Below are 27,484 nucleotides of genomic sequence, written 5' to 3'. Positions count from 1 at the left end.
TTTGATTGGAAGGTTTGCTTGTATCCTGACTCCTGGCACTACCTCTGGGAGATGATCTTTTAGAATAATTTTATGATTTTGAAATATAACAAATACCCAGAAACATAATTTCTCCCAAGGACAGAGGAGGGTCATTTCCTGTGAGGGCCTTGTGAACCGCTGGGTGTTACACTGACCATAGAGATAATGGCAGGGCTTATCCACCACCCAAGCAGGCTGGCACAAGACACTCCTTTTGGACAATGGCCAAGTCTGTTACTGGAATATCTGTTTTGGGCTTAGATAAGCAGTGGCCCAATTTCCCCTCATCTGCTCTTAACCACCCTCCATTCACTGGTAGGGGCTTACCCTGAAACTGTCCCCGATGGCCATGTTGTCACCTTAGCTGTCAAACTGGCACCTGAGGGTCTGAAATCTACAGGGCAATTGGTGCATGTCTGAATCCCAGCCGTCTGCTGTGGTTTAAAGTGCTTTTCTAGCACAGCTGTTAGGACTGTTGGTTGTAGGCTGCATCCCCAGGCAGAGGCCAAGCTTTGCAGGCACTAAAAGCCAAGACAGGGAAGGTATAGGTGTTAGGTAATCACTCAATGCTTGGTTCATTTTGCCAGATGCTTACCGAAGCCCGATTTCTGCAAGGCCTGGGCTACGTCCTGGAGTCACAGATGAATCAGACACTGTCCCTGTCCTGATGGGAGGAGTTGAGAGTTTAGTGGTGGGGAGACATATTGAAGGAGGTAATTCCAGTTGAATGTGATAAGGGCACTGATAAGTAATGACTCAGGTGCGGTGGGAGCACCGAGAAGGAGCACCCAGCCAAGCCTGGGGCTGCAACAGGAAAGACTTCTGCACAAAGAGGCATTTGAACTGAATCCTGAAGGAAGGATTGAGGTTAACTCTTCAAAGAAGGGGAAATGGGCTTTCCAGACAGAGGGGCCCAAAAGCAAAGCCACAGAGGGCCCTCCCAATCACAGGTGTCCTTTGACACAGTAATTTTGTAATTCTGTTTGACACAGTAACCTTGAATGTGGGGGTGGGGAGGGGTAGTAAAGAGGAGATGAGAGAGAGAAATAGAGGGACACCTAGCTGGCTCAGTCGGTGGAGCGTGCAACTCTTGATCTCAGGGTTGTGAGCTCGAGCTCCACGTTGGGTGTAGAGATTACTTAAAAATAAAATCTTTTTTAAAAAAGAGAGAGATAAGTGGAGGCAGAATTATGAGAGGCTTTGAATGTCATGGCTAAGAACTTGTCCTTTGTTCTATAGAAGAGTTTAGCGTGATGATGCAAGCGCTGAACTGATTCACATACCCCTGTATTTGCTTGCCAGCTGCGAGCCCTTATGCAAGTTACTTAACCTTTCTGCACATCTGTCTTTTTTTCCAAAATAGGGATATTAACAGTACCAATATCATATGGTGACTGAGTTCATATATATCAAGCACTTAGAACAGTGCCTGCCTCATGGAAAACATGCAAAAATGTTAGCTATTAAAACTGTTCAGTTATTAAAACTATTAAAAATGGAAGGTTTTTAAATGGACGGTAATGGGATCAGATTTGTACATTGGGAGGATGGATTGGAGGACAAATTCTGTACTGAGGGGAGTGGGCAGAAGATGATTGCAGCCCTGGAGAAGAGGTGGGCCCTGAACCAGCTGTGGAGAAAGAGGAGGCTTACTCAGGTTACCCCCCACCCCAGAGTCAGCCCCAGGCTAGCTTCCTTCCCCAAGATGTATCCTGCTGTTCCTTAAAACAAAACAAAAGATCACAAGAATAATGTATATCCATTGAAGGAAATTTGAAAAATGCATAAAATAGAAAAACAAAACTCACCAGTAATACACCACCCAGAAATAAGTATTATGAACATTTGATGGAATTTCTTTCTTGTCTTTGAGTACTTGTTTATCCTTGCTCACTACCACCCCTCCATCCAAAGAGAGGAGAAACATCAGGCGATTCGCATGGTTTGACGTCCTGCTTTTTTAATGTGTAATCTGGGCATTTTTCCTTGTCAGGAAGTATTCTTTGAAAATACGATTTTTAATTGCTGCCTGGCTTAATATTTTATCACATTTTATCATTCTATATTTAGCCAAACCCTATTGTTGGACTCTTGGGTTGACCCACTTTTCATTCCTGTAAACAGTACCGCTGTGAACATCTTTCCCACCTTAGAGCCCCAGTTCCTACTATTCCTCTGATCCTGTTTTTCTTCTCATAGTCTGGCCTGTGGACGTACAGAGCCCCCCTCTCCTCTCTTCTGGCTGTGACCACCCACTTGCCCAGCCCCAAGTAGGGAGTGAAGAGGTAGCTGTTGCCCAGGAGGGCAGGGGCAGGGGAGTAGTGTGCATGTGAGAAGATAGTAGGGGCCTGACAGAGAGGAGAGATCACAGGGGCTTCCAGGCCTGTGTGAAATTTCTAGGGTGGGGGCACTTATATTTATGTTGAAAGGAGGAGGAAAGGAACCCCATGGAGAAAGAATGAAGGTATTAGGCAAAAGGTCCAAGTTTAGTTGGAGAGATTAGCTTTAGGGAAAAAAAGCAGAGGAGGGATCTTTTCCTGCCTCAAAAGAACAACAAAAACATAGATAGATGTAAACATTGGGCAGACATTGTGGGTATTTTCAGTGGGTTGGAGAGTAGTACACCCTTCCGGTTAAAGTAAGCCAGAAGTTCCCATTGGCTGGTTTCCTTTCTCTGTGAAGAGGGGGGTGGAAGTTAACCTGCTGAGGGTAAAAGGAAGGAGGGAGCACTCACTGGGAAGATGATTTTGAACCTAAAAGAGAAAAGGTCCAGAGCCGCCTCTGTGTGCCATGCTTAGAAATCAACAAGAATAAAAAAGCATGAGTCAGAATGACAAAGGCTTGGCCAGGCTGAGGTGGGGCAGTCTGGTGACCTGAGATGGAAAATCTTAGGGCACCCCCATGCGGGAGCTTGGGGAAACCCAGTGTGCGGGACTGAAAGCAGAGGAAGATTGTGAACCAGGTTAAGGTCACGACTGGCCCCATATCCCTGATGGAGTAGATGATCTGATAAGAGAGGAACTGGCTGTGGATTTAGCTGACTTGAGATCCTGGGTGAAAAGTCAGGATCGCCTAGAGGTAGCTGTGGAGAATAAATAGGGAGACCAGAGGGGGACTTTCCAGTGTCCCCCTGACCCTCATATCTTGTCTTTCCCTTGTGCTTCTCAGGTGCTGGTGCAGGGCTGCCTTTTGGACCCTTCCCAGCGGGAGGCATTCCTGCAGCAGGTATACGAGCAGCTCTGTCTCTTTGAGGATAAAGTGGCCACCATGCTGCAGCAGCAGTATGACCCCCAGAGTCAGGTATGTGCGAGAGAACGCAGGCGGAGACCACTTAGAAAGAGGAGCTATTAAGGGACAGAAGGGAGAAGGAGCCAGGGATAGAATTGCTGGTGAGCACACACAACATGTTCCCTCCTGGAGGAGGGCTCAGGTACATTCCCCAAGACACACACTCTTGCTGGGAGAAAATGTGAAGGCCATTTGCCTGTGTGTTTTCAGTCCTAGATCTCCTCCCCTACTGGATCTGAGAGGGTGATTGTGGGTGGCTTTGTTCTCTAGGACTTTGTACAGTCAGGGATAAAGCTGCTTGGACTCACTTGAATGCACTTGCTCATTCCTTTGGATATCCTAGAAATAGCCAAGGAAATTGAGTCCTACCTGTGTGAAGACTTAATTTGATTGATGTAGAGAATATTTCATCGTAGTGATGGGAAACTCTGGGTAAGGGGCCTCATTGACAAAAGGTGGGGAACCCTGCTCAGTATAATCTGGTGCTCCATCCGGTGCCGGGCTCCCTGTCCATCTGCGGGTCGGCATCTGAGCACACCCTGGGAGAGCAAGCACAGTCAGGACTCGGCTGCATAGCGGGAGATTGAGGTTCCTCAGAGGATTAGGCCTCTCTGGCCTGGCCAGTGCTGGGCTATAAATTCTGGCTTGGCTGTGGGTGGGACAGTAATGCCGTCTGACCAATTCTGTCTCTTCTGTAATTTGGGCCAGGCAGAGGACCAGTCCCCAGACTCAGGGGAGCCCCCAGGCCGGAAGGTGGGAGTCTCCATGGTGACAGCTGATCTTGGGCTGGTCAGTATGATTCGTCAGGGCATCTTGGCACTGCAGTTGCTCCCCTCAAACTCTAGTGCAGGTCAGTAGAAGGAATGTTGGTGGGGTTGGGGAAATAAGAGGGTATAAGAAGGGGACATTATCAGTATCCATCAAGGTTCCAGGGCACCAGTGGGTCCCCGGGAAGAGGATCTGTCTCCTTGTTTGAGGAAGGTGAATGTGCATGAGTGTATCTCTCAAATATTATCAGCTCTGACAACCATCAGGGACCCTAGTGGGAAGGAGTAGAGCTCCAAGGACATCACTTAGGACACTGAGATCCAGCACTCAGGAGGGAGAAGCAGGACGGAAGGGAAGAAGGAAGGGTGTTTGCAGATCATAAAACACATCGGTTGGTGGGCACCGAGGTCTTCAGGGCCCTATCAGTTGGATGCCCCCCTGTGACTTTGATCTGGTCAGCGTCCCCAGGTCTGTCCAATGTTTCCTGCTCCAGGTATCATAGTGATCACAGATGGGGTGACCAGTGTCCCTGATGTTGCTGTCTGTGAGACATTGCTGAACCAGCTCCGCAGTGGCACCGTGGCTTGTTCCTTTGTGCAGGTGAGGACTTTGTAGGAAGGAGAGGGAAGTGTAGTATGTCACAAAGTTGGACATGGCTGGTTACTTTCTTATAAGTGACGATTTCCCACGTAAAGCCAATAACATAGTTGTCTGTGTGTTAGTGGGGTGCATAGGTGTCATGTCTAGAACAGGGTAGGTGGCAGTGGTGGGAGAGGACTCTCATCTTCGTCCTTAGGGTGTGGGGAGACAGCATGTTATAGGAAAAAGAGTGCTGAATTTGAAATCTGACAGTCATGTCCAGCCTCATCTCCCCTGTTAGATTAGTCATCACTGTTTTGATTGCACAGATCAGAAAACCCAACTCAAACTGGCTTGAGCAAAGGAAAGAATAGGAATATTCAGCAAACCACAGCCAATTTGGATTGATGGGCCATAAGGTGGGAAGCAAAGTGCTCTGGGAAACAAGACCACAGGGTAGGCATTGGCCAGAACATGAAAAGCTGGTTCTGCTGTATTAAGACACTTCAGGATAATTCTGTGGGTGATGCAGGGAAGCACAAGGAAAGTCACTAGTTGGGTTTACGTTTTATAAAGGTCACTCTTGCTGCTGCGTGAAGGCAGGAGTGGAAGCAGGGGCGTTAATAATTGCAGTGCTCAAGGTAAGAGAGGAACAGGGCTTAAATTAGGGGAATAACGGGTAAGAGACAAGGGGATAGAATTGAGAAAACGAAGAGGTAGTCAACATGACTTACAATTAGCAAGGTGTGAGGCGTGAGCAAGAAAGAGAGGTCAAGGATGTCTCCCACGTTTGTGACCTCAGTGGTGACTGGGTTGCTGGCAGAGCTAAATGGGAAGAGAAGCAGCTGGGGTGGAATGAGGACAAGATGATAAAAGCAGGTTTGTGCATGTTGCGTTTGAGGCACCTGTGGGTCAACAGGATAGCAGCAGAAAGCATCACCTTTGGGGTTAGGCATGCCTGCTCCACTTACTAGCTGTGTGACGTTGCGCACATCACTTGATTCTTGGTCGGATTCATTTGTAAGTGGAGATTATAACAGTGCCTCCCTCGTTGAGTGAGACAATGCATTTAAAGTGCTCAGCAGAGTGCATAATTATGTCATAGACGGCTGCTTTTCATAGCAGTTAGCAGTTGGATATGCAGATCTGGTACTCAGGAGACAGCATTAGTTGAGAGAGTTAGGATTTGTCAGCCTGCAGATGGCAGTTGAGCAGAGAAGAGGGCCCCTGAAGAACCTTGGGGAATACCAGTGTTGAGAGGTTTTTCATAAGAAGGGGGCCCAGCAAAGAAGGAAGGGAAAGAATCAGACAAGAACCAGGAGATTCTCATGTCAGAGAAGTCCGAGCAGCAGTTAACAGTGTGAGATGCAGCAGACTGATCGGGTAAAATGAGGAATGAAAAGCACCCTCTTGATTTGGCAATGAAGACGCCACCGGGACCTTTTTCAGGCCATTTCGGTGAAGAGGTGGCAAAGGGAAGTGATTGCAATGGGTGGGAGAGGAGGAAGCGGAGACAAGCAGACACGAGGACTGTGGCTATTCAGATCAGGTGGGGGCAGGAGAGAATGGAAGCTGGAGGGAAGTGCAGGGCGGAAGAGGCAGGTGCTTTGTTCTGTCGGTTTGGTTTTGAAGCTAGAGACTTTCAGCCCGTTTCTAAGGACCCGTGAGGAAGCAGAGTTTGAAAATAAGGGAAAGAAAAGGAGGCCTGATGGAGTAAAGTCTCTCTGTTGACAAGAGGGCACTGGCTCAAAGAAGTAGATCGAAGGACCCTTTGGGAGTGGAGAGGAGTCCTTTCTTCCTTTGAAACTAGAAGGATAGAAGTGACGATGGGGATGAATTGGACCGAGGGCCTCCCGTCCCTCTCTGAAGGAAAAGGTGGGGGTGAGTACTGTGAGGAGGGGCGGCCAGCATCGGGGAGAACCGTGTTGAGGACAGCCCTGAAGGGCTTGCTGGGCTGGGTGTCACGTGTTCCCGTGTGGTGCCAACCTAGACAACAGTGCCCCTTTCTCCAGTTGGGGTCCTGTGGGTAGGTTGTGCTCCTCGCTGGGGTTTGGAAGTCAAAGCAGAGTCCAATCAAGAGGGCCAGGGATAGACTTGGAGAGCAGAGGTTCAAGGGCTGGCCGTCTTAATGAGGTCAAAGAGCGGCAGGAGAAGGAGGATGGAAGAAATCCAAAGGGGTATAATGGTGCGTAATCGGTAGGATGTGGCAATTGAAATTGCAAAAATGAAGTGGGTCCAAGAGAAGCCAAGGGCCAGCGTGTAGGCAGCGGGCAGGCGAGTGGAATAGAGGGAGTTCCTGGAGATGAGGGCTCAGGAACAGAGAGGTCAAGGAATTGAATGAAACATCTCGAGCTGGTCTGTCACCATCTTCTGTCAAGGGCCAGCTAGTAATACTTTAAGCTTTGCTGGCCATACGGTTGTCACAGCTACTCAGCTCTGCTCTTGTAGTGTCAGAGCAGGCGTAGACAAGGTGATGGGCATGACTGTGTTCCAGTAAAACCTGTTCACGAAAACAGGTGATGTGCTAGATTTGGCCCACAGCTTATATGTAGTTTTGCCCATCTCTGATCTACGGGCTTAGTATTCACAGTATGGTCCATGGACTGGCAGCGTTGGCATCACCAGGGAGCTCGTTAGAAATGGAAAATCTTAGGCCCACCCCAGACCTATTGCATTTTAACAAAATCCCCAGGTTTTCAAACCCTAAGGTTTGAAAGCACTTTTTTTAGAGACACTAAAGTCCCTCCGATGGTAACAGGAAGCCAGTGAACCAGTTCTCAAAATCTTTAGTGAGTGGTGCAGTCTGGCGTTTGATGTCCTGCAAAAGCGTGTGGCTTCAGCCAGGGGCCCAGGGAAGGAAGGTTGCAGAGCAGTGGTCTGTCCCGGGAGAACACTGACCCACTTCCTGCTTTGTGGTCCCCAGGGGTGGGAATAGCCACCAACCCAATCTCTTCCACTCTTATTTTTACTTCTTTCTCGGGTGCCTGTTTTGGAGGTAGGCCTCTTATTGTTCATTTTCTCTAGGTGGGAGGAGTTTACTCCTATGACTGCAGTTTTGGCCACGTGCCCAACGTGGAATTGATGAAGTTCATCGCAATGGCCACATTTGGTTCTTACCTGTCCACTTGTCCTGAGCCGGAACCAGGCAGCCTGGGTCTGACTGTCTACCACCGGGCATTTCTCCTCTACTCCTTCCTGCGCAGTGGAGAAGCCCTGAACCCCGAGTACTACTGCGGTGAGGGGCAGACTGGGGCCAGGGGTGGGGGGCTGGGGAGTGTAGCATGGACACGGAGGTGATGCAGGAAGGGGTCCCTGAGCTCGGGCCTGGGGCTGACTGTTCTGGCACGGTTCTCTCCCCTGGGATGGCAGCATAGCCCCCCCCAACCCCCCAGCTCTCTGTCAGCTCACGGATAGCCACCCGCCCCTCCCTCACCTCACTGGTCTTCTAGGCTCTCAGCACCGCCTGTTTAATGAGCACCTGGTCTCCGCAAGCAGCAACCCTGCCCTGGCTCTACGTCGGAAGAAGCACACCGAGAAGGAGGTGCCTGCTGACTTGGTCAGCACAGTGTCTGTACGGCTTCGAGAGGGTTACAGTGTCCGAGAGGTCACACTGGCAAAAGGTGAGGGTCACTAGCCTCTGCCCCGTCTCGCAAGCCTCAGACCTGCCAGACCAAGCGGAAGGCACCTAGGTATCACCCGTGAGATTCTGCTTGTCATTGGAGACAAGTGGGTTCTGAGCTGCCTTCAGGGCCTCGTTCTCTTAGCATTTAGCCTCCCGGGTCTATCTTTGCCAGGGGTGGGTCATCGGAGGGTGGTGTGGTGTCCTGAACTTGACTCTGTTTTCACATCACTGCTGCAAACTTCTGTTTGTGGCAGTTGGCAGGCTCTAGGCCTGCAATCTCTGGAACTGTGCTTGGAACCTTTAGCCAGGCTAGAGTTCCAGGAGGTCGGTGGGGCTTTTGGATAGAACTCAGTCCCAGGCTGGAGTCCTATGCCTTCTTCCCCTAACTAGTCTCCTGATTCCCCTGAAGGAGGGTCTCAGCTGGAGGTGAAGCTCGTGCTGTTGTGGAAACACAACATGCGCATCGAGTATGTGGCTGTGGCGCCCTGGCCCCTGGAGCCTGAGGGCCCTCGAGGAACACGGGTGGAAGTGACAATGGAAGGGGGCTATGACATTCTGCATGACGTTTCCTGTGCACTAAGGCAACCCATTCGCTCACTCTATCGTACCCACGTTATCCGACGGTTCTGGAACACGCTGCAGAGGTGAATGAGGTCACCGCTCAGTGAGTGATGCCCCGTTTGTTGTGTGGGGAGACAGAGGTGTGAAACTGGGAGCTGGTGAGAGCCCCCCTGAGGCCCAGGCTTGTGTCCAGGGTCCCACGTCCCCCTGGGGCTCCCTTCCTCTGTGCCCACTGGAGTCAGGGGTGGCTCAGGGTTGACCCTTGCTCTGCAGCATTAACCAGACGGACCAGATGCTAGCCCACCTTCAGTCTTTCTCTTCAGTCCCAGAACATTTCACGCTTCCTGACAGCACCAAGAGTGGAGTGCCGCTCTTCTATATCCCGCCCGGCTCTGCCACCCCGGTGAGTGGTTCTGATGCTCGGCAGCCCCACTCCACACCCGTCCAGGCTCAGACTAGCACAGCTTCTAGAGCCCAGAGCCACCTTCTTTTTCCTTCCCTCTCAACCTAAACCAAAATTCCTAAGCTTTAGCCTTGAGAGCAATTCTTCTCCCTCCTTCCAAGTTCCTGACAAAGAAGGATCTATAGAGAGAGGCTGTCCTCAGCAGACCCCCGGTGCCAGACGTAAAGACTTGGAGAATGCAGAGGTTCCCACAAGCCCCTTCGCCCCATCTCCACGTGGAGTATTCTAGCCTCTCCCGGCAGCCTCACCCATTTCCCACCAGTGCCAACCACCATGAACCGTGCACTGCCTGAAGACCGTAGCTTCCTCTGTCCTGTGCTGACTTCACCCTCGGCCCACGGACGTCAGCCTCGCACCGCCAGGCGCAGCTTTTGCTGGCACGCAGCTGCCTCACCCTTTGCCTGGGTTTAGCTTAAAGGGCCACCCAGTCAGTCTCTGGGCTCCTCCCAATCTGGCCTTCGTCCTAGAGGCCTCTGTGTTTGCTCCTGTCCCAGGCTGGGCTCTGAGCTCCTCTCTGACCCCTGGACCCCACGGTCCTGTTTGCCGGTTGGCCCTCGTGCCCTGTTTCTCCATGAATGCTCCTACAGGGTAGTCCTTCCCGTCCCCAGGTGCTCTCCCTTCAGCACAGTGGGTCCGACTCCTCCCACGCCCAGTTTGCGGCCTACTGGAAGCCAGTGCTGTCCATGGATGCCAACTCCTGGCAGCGCTGGCTGCACATGCATCGCCTGGTGCTCATCCTGGAGCACGACACGTGGGTATCCTCTGTGGGCTGAGGGGACAGGGAGGGTTGGGGAAGGAGGGGGCAGCAGATGAGCCCTCACCCACCGCAGCCAAGGACGAATGATGACCCTTCCCCAGCCTTCCTGGTTACCCACGCCCACATCCTCAGATGGGACCTGGCAGAGAGAGACCAGCAGTCTGTTCTCTGCCTCCAAGCCTGGGGCTGCGAGGTCTGAGCTCGGCCCACACCGCTCTTCCAGACCCATCCCCAAGCACTTGCACACCCCCGGCAGCAACGGGCGCTACAGCACCGTGCAGTGCAGGATCTCACACTCCTCGCTGACCTCTCTGCTTCGGGACTGGAGCAGCTTCGTGCTGGTCGAGGGCTACTCCTATGTGAAGCTGCTCTCCAGGTGTGCAAAGTGATGGGCCCTCGCTCCTCCCCCTCCACCACATCCCACATCTCTTCCTCTAACCCCAGACCTTACCGCTCCTTCTCAGCCCACTGACAGCCTAGAGCTGCTCACTGACCCCCATTTCTCCCTAGTGCCCCCGACCAGCCCCCCTCCTCCTTCTACATGGTCCGCATCATTTCCAAGGCCCCGTGCATGGTCCTTCGCCTGGGTTTTCCCATCGGCACACCGGCCCAGGCCCGACACAAGGTGAGCTGGGCCCTGACTGACTTCCAGACCCAGGAGCCCTGGAGGGTGGACTGACTCTTTCTCCCCACACCATACAGGGCCAGGGCCAGTGGAGAGAGGAGCCCCCAGATCAAGGAATGCTTGGAGTAGAGGGCTCTCTCACCTTGTCTGGGGGCCCCTTCTCCCAGACCTAGAGGGGACGGGGTTAAGAGGATCTGATCACATTTCTCCCCCAGATCGTGTCAGGCTTACGGGAAGAGATCTTGCGGCTGCGTTTCCCCCACCGGGTGCAAAGCAAGGAGCCAACACCCAAGGTCAAACGGAAAGGGCTGGGGGGCATTGGTGGGGGCAGCTCTCCCTCCAAGTCCCCCCCCATGCTGGGCCCGCAGCAGGCCCTGTCTGACCGGCCCTGCCTTGTGGTCCTGCATAAGCCCCTGGACAAGCTACTCATCAGGTTGGTGTAGAAGCTGGGGCCCGGGCTGGGGCTCAGGCTGGGGCTCAGCTGGGTCCGAGTGGAGATCGAGGGGTTGCCTCTATTGCCCAGGTATGAGAAGCTACCCCTGGACTACCGGGCACCCTTCTTACTGACACTGGAGCCCCCAGGGCCACTGCCATTGGTGTCAGGCCGCTCAGCCTCTTCTAGCCTAGCGTCGCTGTCCCGCTACCTCTACCATCAGCGCTGGCTCTGGAGCGTCCCATCGGGCCTGGCCCCCGCACTGCCGCTCAGCGCCATTGCACAGCTCCTGTCCATCCTCACTGAGTATGTCACCCGGGCCCCGCCGGGCAGCTTGGGGCAGGGAGAGAGCAGGTGTAGACTCTGGGTTCGGCCCTGGCAGAAAGCCTACGTCAGACCCTGGCCGTCTCTGAGCCCCTGTGCCGCCGCCGCCATTACGCACGGTACTTAGCGCAGAGCAGCGCCTGCCACTGCCCTCCCCCGCCTCCCGCACCCGCCACAGTCGACTTATTGTGGCCTGTGCAGCTAGAACTTACTGCACCTGAGGCACCAGTAGTCTGAGCAGGGCTGCCAGCAGACAAGTCTGGCTGGACGGCTGCTGGAAGTGGCCACATAAGTGGCATGAGGGGCAGGAGGATGGACTCTGAGTGTCTCTCCCCCATCTCATCCCGTCCCCACCCCCACCTTTGTGGGGCTTCAGAGTCCGACTCTCCGAAGGCTTCCACTTCGCCTGCAGTGGGGAAGGAATCATCAACATGGTCCTGGAGCTTCCAATTCAGGTATGTGCCGTCCCTCGTGACGCCTCCCCACCAGGGCCCGTCATCTGAGGGACACTTGCCTGTCAGCCAGGTTGGGACTGCTGTAAACTCGGCCTCATGGAGACCCTGTGGTCAGAGGACCCAAAGCCTGAGGCCAGTCCCAGGACAATGTGGCGGGGGCTAGGGTTCTGAGGGCCCAAGCTGGCCTGGTTGAGGTTTGCCCACGATCTCCCGTTCTGCCCTCAGAATGAGCCCTTGGGGCAGGCTGCAGGCGAAGAGAAGCACACCTGTGTTGTCCAGTACATTCTCTTCCCCCCACACTCTACCTCCACCAAAGACAGGTGAGGCCCAGGTCCTCTCTGGGAGCCGCCTCTCTCCACATTCCCACTTGTCCCTACTGCCCCTGAAGTTGTCTCCTGGGCTGTTAGGGAGTTGGGGTAGCGGGTGCTGTTTCCAGATGCTTCATCAGGCAGATGCTGGTCTGGAAAGGCCACGTGGGAGTTAAGTCCGTCCTGTGCTCCCCCCGTGGACTGACCCCCTGCCACTTGGCTATGGATTGGACTCTCCTCTCTGCCAGGCTCAGGGCTCCTCCTCCTTTAGCTTCTCCACAGATGACGACAACGATGTGGAGGTGGAGGCCCTGGAAGGAGACTCAGAGCTCAACCTGGTCACCGAGGTGTGGGTGGAGCCTCAGTATGGACGGGTGGGACCCGGCCCTGAGAGCTGGAAGCATCTCCAGGACCTGACCTACTCCGAGATCCCTCGAGCTGTGAGTGACCCCTGCAGGACCCCCACACCTTACCGGGGCAGGCGCCGTCCCCTCTGGAGTACCACAGCCTGTGCCCTTCCTGGGCCCTCTGAAGCTCTGTGCTCTGCCCGTCTCTGTGTGGGCTTCCTGAAGAGCTGGACACCAGAGTCCTCGGGCCTAGGGCAGGCTGACGCCTGACCTCTGCTGTTCATGCCCTAGCTCCACCCCCGGGATGCTGCGTGCATAGGCTCCATGCTGAGCTTTGAATACCTGGTACAGCTGTGCCAGAGCAAGGAGTGGAGTCCCCTGCTCCCGGAGCCAAGGGTCTCTGATGGTCAGTGGGGAAGGGGCCCCCGGGGTGGAGCAGGAGAGGGGAGGGCGGGGGGCAACCATAGCTGGGGCATCTGGGTCTCACCATGGGTCTCGTCTTCCTTCCCTCCCTCCTAGGATTGGACCAGGGAGGAGATACCTGCGTCCATGAGATCCCTTTCCATTTTGACCTAATGGGACTGTTGCCTCAGTGTCAACAGCTCCAGATGTTCTTCCTTCTGCTTTCCAGAGGTGGGTGAACTTCCTGCTTACTGACCCACAGGGCCAGCGGGCGTGGGAATGATAGAGCATAGAGAGCAGATGAGTCTGCACGTGAGCCAGAGGAGCGCTGGGGCAGGAGGAGGCTTGGAGGCCGCACAACGGCCGCCATGGCCAGGGCTGAGCCAGGGTGCCGGGCAGCAGGAGGCTCTCGGCGCTGAGCGGAGTGTGTGTCGGGCAGAGCCAGAGGGCATCCCTCCCGCCGAGGGGCCCTGCCCCGCCAACGACACGGTGCTGTGCCTGCTGCACAGCTGCCTGGGGCAGGAGCTGAGTGACCGGGAGACCCCGCTGACCGCCGCCGAGCAGGCCGCCTTCTTGAGTGAGGTGCTGCGACGGGCCTGCCACAGTCCAGGTGAGCTCCCACCTCTTCCCCAGACAGCACACTCTGGCCCAGCCCCCTTTTCCCTACCCCTCAGGGGGGCTTCTGTCTTTGGGTCTGGGCCTCCCTGTCTCTTCACCTCAGAGCCCTGCCTCTCTGCCGGCCCTGCCCTCGTCTGCCCACCTCTGCTCCCATTGCAGGTCCAGAGGAGCCACCAGTGGGGGGCCACGGGACCCTAAAGGATCGAGCAGTCAGCAGCACCCAAGCCACTGGAGACTCAGCGCCTCCTGCCCTGGTCAGCACCGCTTCGTCTCCTTGAGCCCGTTTTCCCACTGACCTTCTGTTAGCACATATCCATGCCCCAACTTCTTATCATCGGGGTTGCTAAGTGCCTCCTGCCAGAGACAGGATGCTGTCACTCCCCTGTGTCTTGGATCTTACAAGCTATACCTAGGGCTGCACTCCACGGTGCAGGAAGGGAGCAGGGGTGGGGTGGTCCCTTGCAGATTGCTCTGATGTTGTTTCTCTCTTACAGGGTGGAGGCCCTCCTGAGCCTCTCAAGCCTCTCATCTCTGCCCAGCCCCCTCAGTGGCGCTGCTATGCAAGGCTTCTGACCCCCCAGCATGTGTTTCTCACTTTCCTCCCGGCTACCTTCTCAGGTACGACCTGCTCACCTTTGTCACTAGCCCCACATACAAACCCCTGGACTTCCTCACCAACCTACCAGGCAGCTCTGACTTCTGTCTCTTTTCCTCTTCAGATGTCCTACATCTGGCTGCCTATGGCCTGGAGGGACCCTCTCCAGAGGAGACAAAGCCTAAGTTCGGGGATTGGAGCGGGGCCGCTAGCCTGAAAGATCTGGGAGGACCTGGGGTGAGGGCTGCAAAGGCCCAGGTCCCCACGCTCAGTGTCACCCCAGCCGGCGGTAAGGCTGCTAACTCTTAAGTTAGTTAAGCAGGAGCAGGAATGGGAAGAAACAGAAGGCTTGGAGACCATGTGACACCTCTTCCCACAGACACTGCCCAGAACCCAGGAGACCTAAGCCCACCTTTCCGTCGGGACTTACAAGCTTACGCTGGGCGTCAGGCTCCACAGACAGAGGGTGCAGACGGTCCCCGGACCCGGTGTCCTGTGTACATCTACAGCTGTGCTCTGGAAGCGCTGAGGGAGCAAATGGTTGGCCTGCAACCCCCTCAGGCACCCCGAGACCTCGTCTTCCGGTGAGTACCCTCAGTATTGACCTAGGTCCTCCCCCAACCGTGGCCCCCAGCCAGGGCTCATGACCACCATGCTCAGGGGTATAGACAGACAGGTTGATGATCAGTGGCAGGAACTCAGTCCATGTCCTGCCGGCTCTTGGCTTAGCTTCCTTCAGCAAATCAGTTGAACTTGCTGGGCCTTGAATATATTCAGTAGAGACGTATGGACAGTCCACGGGAGCGCGGGTGGATGGGGAGTCTGAGATATCCCTTAGGAGAGTCGGCCAAGCTTGCTCCTCTCCCTCCTATTCCTAGGACTCAGTTCCTCGACCAGCCCTCCCCATCCTCAGCCTGGATGGAGCCCAGGTTCAAGGAGGCAGCCAACCATTGTGCCTTGCTGCAGGAGCATGCACAGCGATGCTACGTCCGCGGTGAGCAGGAGGCCACGTTAGGGAGTGGCAGGGAGGAGGAGTCTTTGCGGGATTACGGGCACAGGGACTAGAGGGGCCATTCCTGAGCTTGACCGTCATGGCCCCTTCCACTTCCTCAGGGCTGTTCCGGAGTTTGCAGCAAGCACAGAGCGTCTCCTCACAGGACTTGCTGATAGCGGTCGACGCCTGTGAGGAGCTACTACAAGAAGTAGACATCACCCCTTTCCTGCTTGCACTGTGTGGCCATACTCGGGCTTTGCCCCAGGCACCCCCAAGCCCTGGGCCTCTCAGCCCTGGGCCCTTCAGCAGCAGCATCGAGGAGGGCCCTGAGCCTCGGGACCGAGCTGTCCTGGCTTCTGAGTCCAGGTTAGGATGGTCCCAGAATGATGTGTCAGGGCTGCGCGAGGTCCCTGTAAACAGCCCTTCCGAGCCAGGGGTGGGGCTGTGCAAGGTCATGCCCACACACTGGGGAGGCGGTTGCTTTGTCACCAGCTTCTTGCTCCCATTTTCCAGTCTCTTCTCTGTCTGTCCTGTTCTGGCATGAAGCGTTGAGCTGGGTGAGGGGTAGAGAGTTGCCGGCTGCCATCAGTGAAAGTAGAAGCTTGTTCTGAGGACGCTCGTGCAATAGTAGTAATCCCTGGAACCACTCCGTGAGTTTCAGAGTGTGTCGCTCACTGCTGAGTCCCCAGCTCACCTGAGGGGCCCAGCAAGTCCCTGATGCAGGGAGGGAGAAAGGCAAGCTAGCAGACAGCTGTGTGTCTGGCCCCTGTAGTGTATTAGCATCCGGGAAGCAAAAGAAGCAGAGGGAGGAAGGTGCTGATGACGCCCAGGTCCGAACTCTAGCCCAGTTCCCTGTCTGGAGCTCTAGACCCTCCACCTTTTGTGCCCCCCAATCCGTGCATTTTCTCCCCACCAAACCTTGCTTCTCCACCTGTGTTCTTCCACAGTGAATGAGATCACCCTCCACCCAGTGGTCCGAGTCAGGAAACTGGGAGTCCTCCTTACTCATTCCTCTGTGTCACAGAAATGTCCAGTCGTTACGAAACGTGGGAGTTCGAGCCAAAGTGGGTGGGGTGGTTCTCCTTGCCTCTCTCCCACTGCCCGTGCCATTGTGCTAAGCACCCTCGCTAGAACCAAAGATGGTGTGTCCCGCTCCCAGAAGGGACGCAGGCTCCTCCGGGACTTGGTGGCTCTTAAGGCCTCAACGCCCTTCATCCCCACCCTGCCCACTCAGCATAGAGACCGAGGACCTCAGTGAGCCTGAGTTTCAGAACAGCCGTGTCCCTGGCAACCCAGACCCTAGCCTGGAGATCTCTCTGACGGACGTCTGCCAGCTCAGAGGAGAGGCACATGACGCCCTTCATAGCCTCATCCAGGTGAGACGCTTGGGGGGGAAGAGGAGGGTGGAGGCCTGCCTGCCCCAGGGCGCAGTGTGCTCTCTTGGGACGGGGGTATGTAGGTGTCTACTCTAGGCTAGCGGGGAGTGTTCTGCCGACGGCGGGCTGACATAATAGGCTCTTTCTAACCCCCAAACAGGAGAAGTTCCTAGAGATCAGTGGTCTCCACTTCCGCACGGTGCCCTCCAATCCACACTACTTCTTCTACTGCCCTCCATCCAGCCGGCGAGAGGTCAGCGGCTTCCTCCCTCCCTCGGACCCCCGAGCCATAGCCCCATGTGCCCACCCAGACCCTCTGGACTCTTGGCTCTCTGAGGCCCTGATGTGGCTCTTGTCCAGCCATGGATAAAGCGGTCTCTTTTTTTGCTCAGGATGAGGGCCCCCGGGACACAGCAGACAGAAAAGTCAGTGACCTGGAGTTCTCAGAGGCTGAGCTCATAGGAGAAGAAGGTGTGTGGGCAAGTGGGGAGAGGTGGGAAGGCTGCTTCAAGCCGGGATTCGGGGCCCTCCACTGCCAGCCTGTCCCACTAAGCCCACGACATGCATCGCTGTCTAGGAGACACGTCAGCCTGCTGTGTGGTCACCGAGAGTGACCCAGAGCTCGAGGTAGAATACCGCGAGAGCCGTGAGCCAGACCTGGGGCCAGCGGGGCTCGACTCCGCCTCGCTGTCAGATGCAGACACCGTGAACCCCGATGAAGACTCCTTCAGTATCTTGGGGGGTGACTCACCGACGGGGCCCGAGAGCCTGGTGCGTGACCTGCCGCCTCTCTTCCTGCACCTCACGTGCTCTGTGCGGCTGCGCGGGCAACACAGCTCAGTACCCGTGTGCAGCCTGCCCACCTGCCTCGGTGAGTCCAGGGTGCCCGGGGGTGGGCCACAGGTCCCAGTACAGCCCGCCTGCCTGTTGGAGGGTTGGGGGCAGAGCCTACGGAAAGAACTCATTAGCACTGAGGACTTGAAGTCTGTGCTTATCCCCGGGCTCCAGCAACCCCTGACTTTCCCCCTCTCGCAGGTCAGGTGCTTTCCAGTCTGGAGGGTCCCCCCATTGGAGGCCGAGTGCCCCTGAGGGACCTCAGTGTTACCCTGGACGTCTTTGTGCTGACCTTGCCTCTGGAAGTGGAGCTTCCCCCGACCTCGGACCCTCAGCACCACCGGTGTGGCAGCAAGTTTGGTGGGGGGGGTCTGGGCCTTGCTGGGGCAGGGTCCCATTAAAGGAATCTAGAGGCACTTGGGGACTCAGAACCCCTTAAGGATTCCAAGGAAGGAGTGCTGAGGAGGCCTAGGGAGAGGGTAGCTGCTGATCTTTGACCTTCGCTCCTACCCTATTCAGGTCCACGTCTGAAAGCAGTGCTTCATTCCCACGATCCCCAGGGCAGCCATCATCTTTAAGGTCGGATGATGGCCTGGGGCCCCCACTGCCACCCCCAGAAGAAGACAGGTACTTCCCCTTCCGCCTCGCAGAGTTCCTTGCTCCCTGTCAGTTTTGTTTTCTGGAAACCAACATCTAAACCTTTCTTCCATTTAGGCACCCTGGACTATCCAACTTGGCCACACCCCACAGGCTGGCTATTGAGACCACCATGAGTGAGGTGAGGGCCTCCCCTCCCCCAAGCTAGGTGACAACCCCTTAACACTGTAACTGATACCCTTGCCAGCATGTGAGTAAAGTAAGGGGCCTCTTTATTCTGCGATCAAAGTAAGGTCACCCTCAATCTCTGAGGTAGTGTCTTCTAGTCTGCGAGGGAGATGATGCCCCAAGCGTCAGGGAGGTGCCCCTTGCCACTTCCCGGATTGCTCTCCGACTGTAGATCCACTGGTTGCTGGAGGATGAGATGGTGGGGGCCCTCCGAAGAGGGGGCATCCCCCAGAGCGCTGCGTTGCAGCGGGCAGCTGCCCACATCCATAGCTCTCCTGGACGCTCCACCTGCCTTCGCCAGACCCTGCCACTGAGTTTTGTGTTTGGGCCAGAACGTTCCCTCACACAATTCAAGGAGGTACGCTGTCCCCAGAACACCCCCCGGTCATCCTGGGGCCCGTTCTTCCCTGGACTCCAGATACAGAAGTAGAAGGGCCTCTCCTGGTTTGAGTCCATAGCATTCCCCTCCGGACAGCCTCCTCACCACATTGTCCCTCACCCCATGCCTGGAGGCCCAGCTCAGTGGGAAGAGACCCAGCTCCCCTCCTTGCCACTAGGCCTGTTGAAGTTTAGGCAAGTCCCTGACCCTTTGCGCACCTCAACAATGGGGGGCCAGTGTCTGCTTCACCGGGGAGTTGTGAGGGTCTGATGAAGCGTGGGGTGCCGTGAATAGGGCGGGCTGCTCCCGCCCGAACTGTAACCTTGGCTCCTGATTCCCAGGAGTTTCGCCGCCTGCGCCTCCCTGGCCATGTTCTTCTTGAGGATCCTGACAGTGGCTTCTTCTTTGTGGCAGTTGGCCAACAGCCAGGTGCGTCCCAGGGGGAGCCCCCTTCAGCAGCCTGGGCTTGGCACAGCCACGAGGACAGGGCCGAAGGCATCGAAGGGGAGGTGAGCCTTTCCTGGGATGACCTGGGAATGGGGGCGGGGGGTGGAGGTAGGTGTGTGGGGGGCCTGTATTCAGTTCTACTTCCTGCCCCTCAGGCCCTGACAGCCAGCCCCCAAGCCCCTGGCTCCCCAGAAGGTTCTGAGGGCACCCCCCTCCTCAGCCTGCCACAGGGAGGTAAGAGAGGACTCGGGCAACAAAGTCTGGGGGCTAGGACCAGGGACTTGTAGATCCCCGGACCTGCTTCCATTTTCGGAGGGCGGTCCTAAGCAAAATCAACAGAGGTTCCAGGCCTTTCCCGTCTCTTCCCAGGGAGCCAGCCTGGGCCCAGCCGGGGGCTGAGCCTTATGTCCAGTCAGGGCAGTGTGGACTCTGACCACCTGGGTAAGCTGGGACAACGCAGGGAGGACTCTAAGCTGTCAGGAGGCAGACGCAGGGCTGCCTGGCAGAAGGACTGGGCAGGGGGCATCAGAAGGGACTGATGTGAAGGGGCCGGGCCCATCAAGCCTGATACACTTGGAAGATCAGATGAGCCATAGGAAGGAGCTGAACCTCAGCACATTTGACACAGGTTACGATGGCGGCAGCAGTGGCTCAGACAGTGAGGGTCCCAGTGAGACCCTAGGGGAGAAGGCTCCCTTCACGTTGCGGACCCCGCCTGGGCCAGCCCCTCCACAGCCTTCGCTCTCAGGCCTCCCCGGGCCCTGTCTGCCTGACTTCTGGCTCATCGTTCGGGTGCTGCAGGATCGGGTAGAGGTGTACGCCCACGCACGGTAAGTAGGGCCCCGCACCCTGACTCTGATGTCTGCTGCTTTTCCCTGGTCCCACAACACTCCTCTCCAGGGTCGTTCCAAAGTAAGACTTGGGACTGAGGGTTTGGGGAGAGGTCTGACTGTATTCTGGGGCTGGAGGGTCCTGACGACTTCCACAGCCTGAGCAAAGCAGGTCACTCTGCTTTCCTAATGGAGTTCAAAGCTGGTAGGATTTGGGCTCCTAGCCAAGCATTAAGAGCTTCTCCAGTTCAGAGCAGCTTCAGAAGTTGACATGGGAATAACAGGTGATATGTAACGAGCAGTTACTATGTGGCAGACGCTGTTCTTAGTGTTCACCTGGGTCAGCTCCTTCATCTGGGCCATGGTCCTAGACAATATTATTCTCCTTAAGGGGGGCACCTCAAGCACAGGTAAGTTAAATACTTGCCCAAGGTCACAGGAAAGGGCAGAGCCGGGACTCACAGCAAGGCCCCTGGTTAAATATGGCTCCCATCATGGGGTGGGGTGGGTTTAAGAAGGGAGGACCATCCTTCTGCTCAAGATCTGTGAATGGAGAGGAAGGTAGCTTCGGAAGCTGCCCACGTGGAAGCTGATAAAGCAAGCCTGGAGCCTGTGCTTCTGTAATTGCTATGGAGAATTCCGCTTTTCCCATTTTCCACCATGTTTGCTTCCCTTGGTCCAGTCCTACTCCCTTTTCGTGGCTTCTCTTGGCCCCAGCTCCCAAGCCCCCGCTCCCCCAACTGTGTCTGATCCATCCCTCCCCTCCAGGAGCCTGATTCGGGAAGATGGGGGGCCAGGCACCGAGTGTCGCCACCTGCAGCAGCTCCTGGTGAGGCGAGTTGGGGAGATCTGCAGGGAGGTCAACCAGGTAAGGGACAGCTGGGAGCAGGGCTTTCTAGGCCTGGGACACTGCTCAGATGAGGAAGGAGTTTCTAGGAACTTGACCTTCAGAGGCTCTTGATCCATCTTGGATATTTTCTTTGACACCTGGTTACTGGGGTACTCTTACTGCCTGGGCTCTACAAACTGGGGAATGCTCCCTCACCCACTCCTAGTAATGTGGGTTACTCTCCCAAACCCTGACTATGAGCTGTTCCATCTTGTGGCCTTGCGCTAGCATTAGGGATATAATAGTGAACAAGTCAGGGAAACCCTGACTCTCTGGAGCTTTTGTCGAGTGAGGGAGATAGACCTTGAACAACTAAATTACATGAATCATTCCCATTACGATTGTAAAGAATGGTACAGAGGAAAAGTAGAGACTGCGATGAGAGCATATGACAGGGTCTAACCTTCTGAAGTGTCAGGCAAAGAATTGATTTTTTAAGCTGAGACCTGAAGGGTGGGGAGCAGATTCTGGCAAAGAGGAGGGACGAATGTTCCTAACCTGGGGTTCAGAGCCCTGAGCCCGGTGACTGTGGGACACATCTCTGACCCCCCAGTGATTACTGATGCTCTCTTGACCACTGATCCCCCATGATAACGGGCATTCTCTCTGGCCTTTGATCACCCCTGACCACCACCACCAATTGTATGAGGAATATTTCAGTTCCCTGATACCCGGCTCCTCCTCCCAGCGGCTGCTTCTGCAGGACCTCCATGACAGTCACGTGTGTAACTCTCTTCTGGTGGCTGAGAGCGAAGAGGATCTGTGGCGCAGCGAGACCCCCTTCCACTCCCGTCAGCGGGCACCGCTGCCCAGCGATGGTGAGACCCCCACCTAGGAGCCTCCCTGCCGCCCTTCCTGTGTCCGTGCTTGGGTGGGAAGACGAGCGCAGAGTCGCCGTGACTTGGTCACCAGTGCCAGGAGAGCAGGGAGGGTAGGACAGAAAAGGTCACTGAGTTTGGCCGTTGAGAGTTCCCGTGTGTCATTAGTGAACATAGTTTTGGCAGAGAGGTGGAACTAGGAACCAGAGGAGCCAGAAGTGAGAGGATCTTACACAGGTGGGGCAGAGAAGAATGACTCATTCAAATAGCGTGGCAGGCACACAAGGAAGGAATTTGACAAAAAGGCAGACTCGAGCACATGTATGTTCCACAGGGAAGGAGCCAGGAGACAAGGAAGGGTTGAGGAACACAGGAGAAAAGGGACCGTGGAAGGAGCTATGACCTGTCTTCCTAAGGCCGTGCCTCTGCCTGGCCCCACCTTCCTTTCCAAAATGACCTTCTTTCCCCTTTGGGTCACAGGGCCGAGGAATGGTGTGGAGGGGTGGGCGAGTCGGCCAAGTCACAGGTAGAAGACCAGAGGGGAGGAGCTTAAGGCCCGGTAGGAGGATTTGCCTTCCGGTCGGCTGTCCCTCCCGACAGGCAGGCACAGGGCCCCTTTGGGCTTCCAGAGATTTCTGGTCGCAGTTAGGAAGTCCGAGACTCTAACCTATACTCTACTCAAGATGCTAATTGAAGTCTTAACACTTCCACTCTCTTCTCTTACTCCTGATGACCCTTCAGTGCAGCTCAGAGGGGAAAGCCAAATGATGTCATTCTTTTGCAGTTCTCCCATCTGGTTTAAAAATAAAATCAGACCACTTCTTGTTTTTAATATTCTCAGCAAGTCGGTAGGTGAACGTTCCTAACAGTCCCGGACATCATGTCTCTCGGCACATCCTGAGATGTGCTCCATATCAAAGCACCATTCCCCTAATTAGTGGACTTCCCAGGGTTTGATGGCGTTTTCTGCACATTGAGCATGAGCTAGGACAGCCACGCACCTTTGCTGCAAATGCCTTCTAGCAGCGTGCGACGGAAGACGGTCGGAGCCCGGAGACAGCCCTTCCTCATTACCGTCTCTCTATGCGGTTTTGCTGGGGCCCTCAGCAAGCAGCATTCCGTTCCAAACAGCCTCCTGTGTGCTCTGTACACTGCTCACACCTGGCAGCAGCTTCTCTGGGAAACCAGATGGCCACCTCTGCCATATCGGGAGGCTCCTCATCATCTGGGAAGCTGGAAAGGGTCAGACAAGGCACTGGCCTGTGTCCTTGGGCTCTTGCATTCTGCCCTGCTGCCCTATGGGTTCTTTGGGGTGGCTGTCCTCCAGAGCACGGGGTTTTCCCTCACTCTGCGGGTGTGTATCAGCACTCCTATCCTCTTGGTTCTAACGGGGTTCTCATTGCCACTCTTTGTGAGTATGACAGATGGGGTGTATGTTATGTATTATATTATGACACAGCCAGTGTCTGGACATTATCTTCAGGATTTTCTCATGCTCTGCCTTACCTGACACCTCTTCTTAGCTCCTTCTGCACATCTCCCTGAGAGCCTTTGTGCTGTGACCTGGCTTCCTAAGAGCATGGTCCTGCCTTGTTACCCGAAATGACCGGCTTTCCCCTGCAGGGTAATAGATGGGGCCAAGGAGTCCTGGCGAGTGAGGACAAGTAGGCCAGTTCCTAAGTGAGAAGTAGCGAGGGCAGAGGGCCGTGTCTCGCTTCTGATCCGCTGTCTCCCTTCCCCCCAGATTACGCTGCTGATGAGAGCTGTGCACCCCGAGGGTACCTAGCCGCCACAATGCAGTTTGTCCCTGGCCATTTCTCCTGTGACGTTGTGTGGGGAACCGTGATTCGAGTCCATTCGCGCCTGAAGATGGGGCCCAGCATGGGGGTCTCTCGTGGTGTGTGACGGGCATGAGAGGCAGGTGGAGGGGGAGGGAATCTGGAGAAGGGGGTGTCCTGAGCCCCTGTCACTCCCACAGCCATCCAGGCCCTGCGCTCCGTGCTCAATGCCTTCTCTGTGGTGAACCGGAAGAATATGTTTGTCTATCAGGAACGAGCAACGAAGGCTGTGTACTACCTGCGGTACGTGGGCCCTGAGGAGAGGGGGTGGGGCAGGGATTGAGGATGCTGGCCGAGGAGGTATGTCCAAAGACTGTGCCCCTCTCTCCCAGGCTCCTGGAGACTTCCTGCAGCGAGCGGCCGTGGGAAGGTGATGCGCTGCCCCCCTCCCTAGCTCTGTCCAGAAGCCAGGAGCCCATCTACTCTGAGGAAGCTTCGGCACGTATCACCCCCACCCCCGAGGCCCCTGTACTCCCCTCATACTTTGCCCCCTGGAGCCGGGCCCTTATCCGAGTTTCCCTGTAGGGTCCTCGTTCTCCCCTGGATATGGCTTCTAGCCGCAGTTCCGATGCTGCTCGTCCTGTGGGCCAAGTGGACAGGCATATCCAGCTGCTGGTGCATGGTGTAGGACAGGCAGGTAAGCACTGCGCGGAGGGGGCAGGGGAGTGACCAGAGGAGGTTCCGGAATCCTCCCGAGACTTCTCGTAGCGCCTTCCTACTCTAGCTCATGCTGTGCTCTGGGTTTCCCTCAAGCAGGAGCTGGGCGGGACAGACAGACAGATGTTTAGAGAGTAGGCCCTGCAGCTGATTGAAATGCAGCTTGGGGATGAGTAGCCATTAAAGCTGACACCGGGTGTCTAGGCTGGGTGACTTTGGGTGGATGGTGGCTCCACGGGCTGGAGACCAAGGGCAGGTTTGGGATGAAAGTCATGTTTGGGAGATGGTGAGTATGAGGTCCCCGGTAGGCAGCTGGATGTCGCAGCTCGTTTTCATGGCTGGCTTAACGTGTACCAGGTCTCGGGCTAAGACTCTTAACATCCGGGGTAGATGGCATTATTACTCCCATCTTAGGGATGAAGACACTGAGGCTTTGAGAGGTGACACTCACCTGTCCGTAGTCACAGTGAACTAGAACTTAGAACTAGAACCTAGTGCTGGCTGCCTCCAGTATGTGGGGGAATGTTCAAGTCTGGGGGTCAAGGGCCAGTCTGGGGGTTGCTGGATCCTCTGCCAGGGTCTCCACCTTCCTGCCATGGCTGTGTCAAGGTCCCGAGATTACCGACGAGCTGGTACGGGTCCTGCGTCGGCGCCTGGACGAGGCCACCCTGGATGTCATCACGGTCATGCTTGTTCGGAACTGCAAGCTGACACCCGCTGATGTGGAGGTCAGCTCCCTCCCAGCCTCCAGCGGCCCTCCAAGGCTCGGGCACGGGGACCGTCTGCGCTCTACCTTCTCCATGCAGCTCTGACGCCCCTTCCCACTCTCTGCAGTTCATCCAGCCCCCCGGCAGTCTCCCCTCAGAAGTGCTGCATCTGGCCCTCCCTGCCTCCTGCAGGCCCTGGCTTCCTGCCCTGGCCTGGTACCTGAGGCAGAACCTGCTCATCTTCCTGCACTCGCCCAAGTACACGGACAGCAACAGCCGCAACCACTTCCAGGTGAGGTTCAGCCCCTCTCCACACTCCCCCTGACGGTGGAACCGTTCCCTACGGGTTCCGCAGGTAACCTTTGCCCGTGGACCCATATACACCCCTGCCTCCCCCACCCCCTAAACCTTTATTGTCTACCTGTGTCTTCCTATGCGCCCAGCGGTGCCCGTCCGCCATTCCCCGCTGTGGACACCATCCCCTGATGCTCTCCGTCCGTCCGCTTGGGCTTAGTTCTCTGTGGTGCTTGTCTCCCCAGCACCCGCTGCCACCACAGGGCGGCCTCCCCGACTTGGACATCTACTTGTATAACAAGCCTGGTGGACAGGGCACCGGCGGCAAAGGTATGCTGCGGGGCGCAGGCCCACGCCACCGCTGAGCGCTCGAGAGCCTCTTCCTGCCTTGTGGCTGGCAGGGCCTTGCCCAGCCTCGCAGCTCAGGGCGGTCTGGAGGCCTCGGACCCGAGCCTTCCTGTGGGTTTCTGCAGGAGTCGCCTGCATCACTCTAGCCTTTGTGGATGAAGGGGGGAGCCCCATCTCACTGGCATCATGGCCCCCCTCCTCTCCGGGGCCCCTCGACCCGCTGCAAGAGGAGGAATTTGAGCAGCTGACCCAGGTCACTCGCTGTCCAGTCATGCCGGACAGTTCTTCAGGTGGGTCAGCAGAGGGGGTGTTGAGTTAATGCTCTGGGAACCAGAGGCACCCTCATGTCACCCCCATTCTTTCCTCCAGCTCACAGTGGGGCCCCATGGCTTCGACTGGACGTGTGGGAGAAGGGGAACATCAGCATCGTGCAGCTGGAGGAGAAGCTCCGGGGAGCAGCCCGCCAGGCCCTGGCCGATGCCATCATGGAGCTGCGGCTGCTGCCAGCCTCGCTGTGTACAGAGGACGCATCTCCAGGTACGTGGCATCCAGGGAACGTGCCAGGCCCAGGCGAGACCGTGTCTCTGGTGAGGTGGCAAAGGAGGGGGTCCAGGAAAGCATCACAGAGGCATCCTCCGAAGTACACGTTCACAGTTGTCCTTTATCTTCTCTGCGTCCGCAAGGTGACATGCTGGCAGAAGTGCACACGTGCGGTCGTCCCCCCACTCCGAGAGGGACACCTCCTCAGGAGCTCCCTTCACACAAACACATAGCTCTCAGTTGCGTACACCTCTACTGGCTAGCAGGTGGCAGAGGGGCTAGGCCGTCTAAAATAGGCACTGATGGTCAGTGACAGGAGTCTCTAATGTCTGATATCCACAGGAAGTCTCCGGAGCGGGTCGTTGGAAACCAAGAGCCCTGCGGGCCGAGCTAGCACCTTTCCCCCTGGCCCTGGCCCTGGGGAGCCTGTGACTCCCCCCAGCAAAGCTGGCCGCCGTAGCTTCTGGGATATGCTGGTAATCAGAGGATGGGAAGAGCTGGTGGAGTCAGCGTCTGCCTTCTTGCCTGTCTCCTGGCTCCCCTTCACCCCCCGTAGACCTTTCCCCAGATGGCCTGTTACATAAAACGGTTCTATCCCTTCGGGGTGTGCAGCGGGGCAGGTTCTCTCTGACAGAGCCTCAGCTTAGCAAGCACCTTCACTGCCCTCTTTCTCATGGGGCTCTCATAGCTGCCCACAGGAGAAGTAGGGCTTTTACCAGTGAGGGTGCCAGGGCTCGGGAAAACTGAGTGCTGCCCAAGGCCAGGGTCTGCACCTAGGCCGCCAAGCCCCCCCACCCCCGGCTCTCGTTACTGGTCCACGACGCCCCTATCCTCCACACCATCCCCATTCCCAGCAGCACTTCCTCATTCACTGCCTTGCCCCCAGAGTAAAACAGAATGTGGGGACTTGGGTTCCCCCAAAACAACTGATGACATTGTCCTGGATCGGCCAGAAGACACCCGGGGCCGGAGGCGTCACAAAACTGAAAGTGTTCGGACTCCAGGTGGAACTGAGCGGGCACCAGGCCCAGATTCTGGAGCCCAGAGACAAAGGTGTGTGTGTGTGTGTCTTGTGGTGTTGCGTCATGCCGGGGGTGGGGGCGTGAAGTCACAGGTGGGTGTTGGGTTTGTGTCACATGTGGAGGTGAGGCTCTTAACTCCCGCTGTGTCTTCAGACGCAGGACCACACAGCTAGAAGAGGGTGAGGTGGGGACCCTGCAGCCTGTGTTTGCTCGTGTGACTCAGCGCTGGATGGAGTTTATGGTTCAGATTGGTGAGACCCCAGCCCCCTCGTCCCTGTACTCAACCCCATGGCCTGGTCCCCAGCCTGCGGCCTCACCGTGACTTCTCTGCCCCGGTTCCAGGTTGTGCCTCAGTGTCCAGGAGCTCCACCCACATGGTGTCCCGATTCCTCCTTCCATCTGTCCTCTCTGAGTTCACCACTCTGGTCACCTCCATGGCTGGAGACACCAGTGTCCGTGTCTTTGAGCAGCAGTTGTGAGTTTGGGGTGTCCTGGGGGCTGAGCTCGGACAGGTGGGGGC

General features: G+C 56.2%; 1 protein-coding gene across 1 annotated transcript in view; it reads left to right on the top strand.

Annotated features, from left to right (window-relative positions):
* Positions 1-27,484, top strand: part of SZT2 (SZT2 subunit of KICSTOR complex) — a 49,829-nt gene that overhangs the window by 11,092 nt on the left and 11,253 nt on the right. The window contains 51 exon segments of the mRNA XM_032431060.1: positions 3,190-3,321; positions 4,018-4,159; positions 4,571-4,677; positions 7,681-7,891; positions 8,106-8,276; positions 8,688-8,922; positions 9,113-9,242; positions 9,911-10,053; positions 10,283-10,435; positions 10,570-10,684; positions 10,900-11,117; positions 11,208-11,423; positions 11,818-11,896; positions 12,122-12,216; positions 12,476-12,644; positions 12,843-12,957; positions 13,071-13,184; positions 13,393-13,563; positions 13,731-13,825; positions 14,066-14,189; positions 14,291-14,455; positions 14,546-14,750; positions 15,045-15,160; positions 15,280-15,526; positions 16,395-16,536; positions 16,697-16,789; positions 16,929-17,007; positions 17,114-17,407; positions 17,572-17,713; positions 17,890-17,997; positions 18,085-18,148; positions 18,368-18,553; positions 18,916-19,083; positions 19,177-19,255; positions 19,391-19,462; positions 19,650-19,851; positions 20,620-20,719; positions 21,429-21,558; positions 23,303-23,455; positions 23,537-23,639; positions 23,729-23,834; positions 23,922-24,033; positions 24,663-24,781; positions 24,888-25,052; positions 25,300-25,384; positions 25,528-25,692; positions 25,772-25,939; positions 26,285-26,418; positions 26,829-26,995; positions 27,118-27,215; positions 27,307-27,439. Coding sequence (XP_032286951.1) covers positions 3,190-3,321; positions 4,018-4,159; positions 4,571-4,677; positions 7,681-7,891; positions 8,106-8,276; positions 8,688-8,922; positions 9,113-9,242; positions 9,911-10,053; positions 10,283-10,435; positions 10,570-10,684; positions 10,900-11,117; positions 11,208-11,423; positions 11,818-11,896; positions 12,122-12,216; positions 12,476-12,644; positions 12,843-12,957; positions 13,071-13,184; positions 13,393-13,563; positions 13,731-13,825; positions 14,066-14,189; positions 14,291-14,455; positions 14,546-14,750; positions 15,045-15,160; positions 15,280-15,526; positions 16,395-16,536; positions 16,697-16,789; positions 16,929-17,007; positions 17,114-17,407; positions 17,572-17,713; positions 17,890-17,997; positions 18,085-18,148; positions 18,368-18,553; positions 18,916-19,083; positions 19,177-19,255; positions 19,391-19,462; positions 19,650-19,851; positions 20,620-20,719; positions 21,429-21,558; positions 23,303-23,455; positions 23,537-23,639; positions 23,729-23,834; positions 23,922-24,033; positions 24,663-24,781; positions 24,888-25,052; positions 25,300-25,384; positions 25,528-25,692; positions 25,772-25,939; positions 26,285-26,418; positions 26,829-26,995; positions 27,118-27,215; positions 27,307-27,439 — 7,235 coding nt within the window.

This window comes from Phoca vitulina, unplaced genomic scaffold, assembly GCF_004348235.1.
Source record: "Phoca vitulina isolate PV1807 unplaced genomic scaffold, GSC_HSeal_1.0 scaffold2, whole genome shotgun sequence".
Classification (NCBI taxonomy): domain Eukaryota; kingdom Metazoa; phylum Chordata; class Mammalia; order Carnivora; family Phocidae; genus Phoca; species Phoca vitulina.
This window is presented reverse-complemented; position numbering and strand designations above follow the sequence as displayed.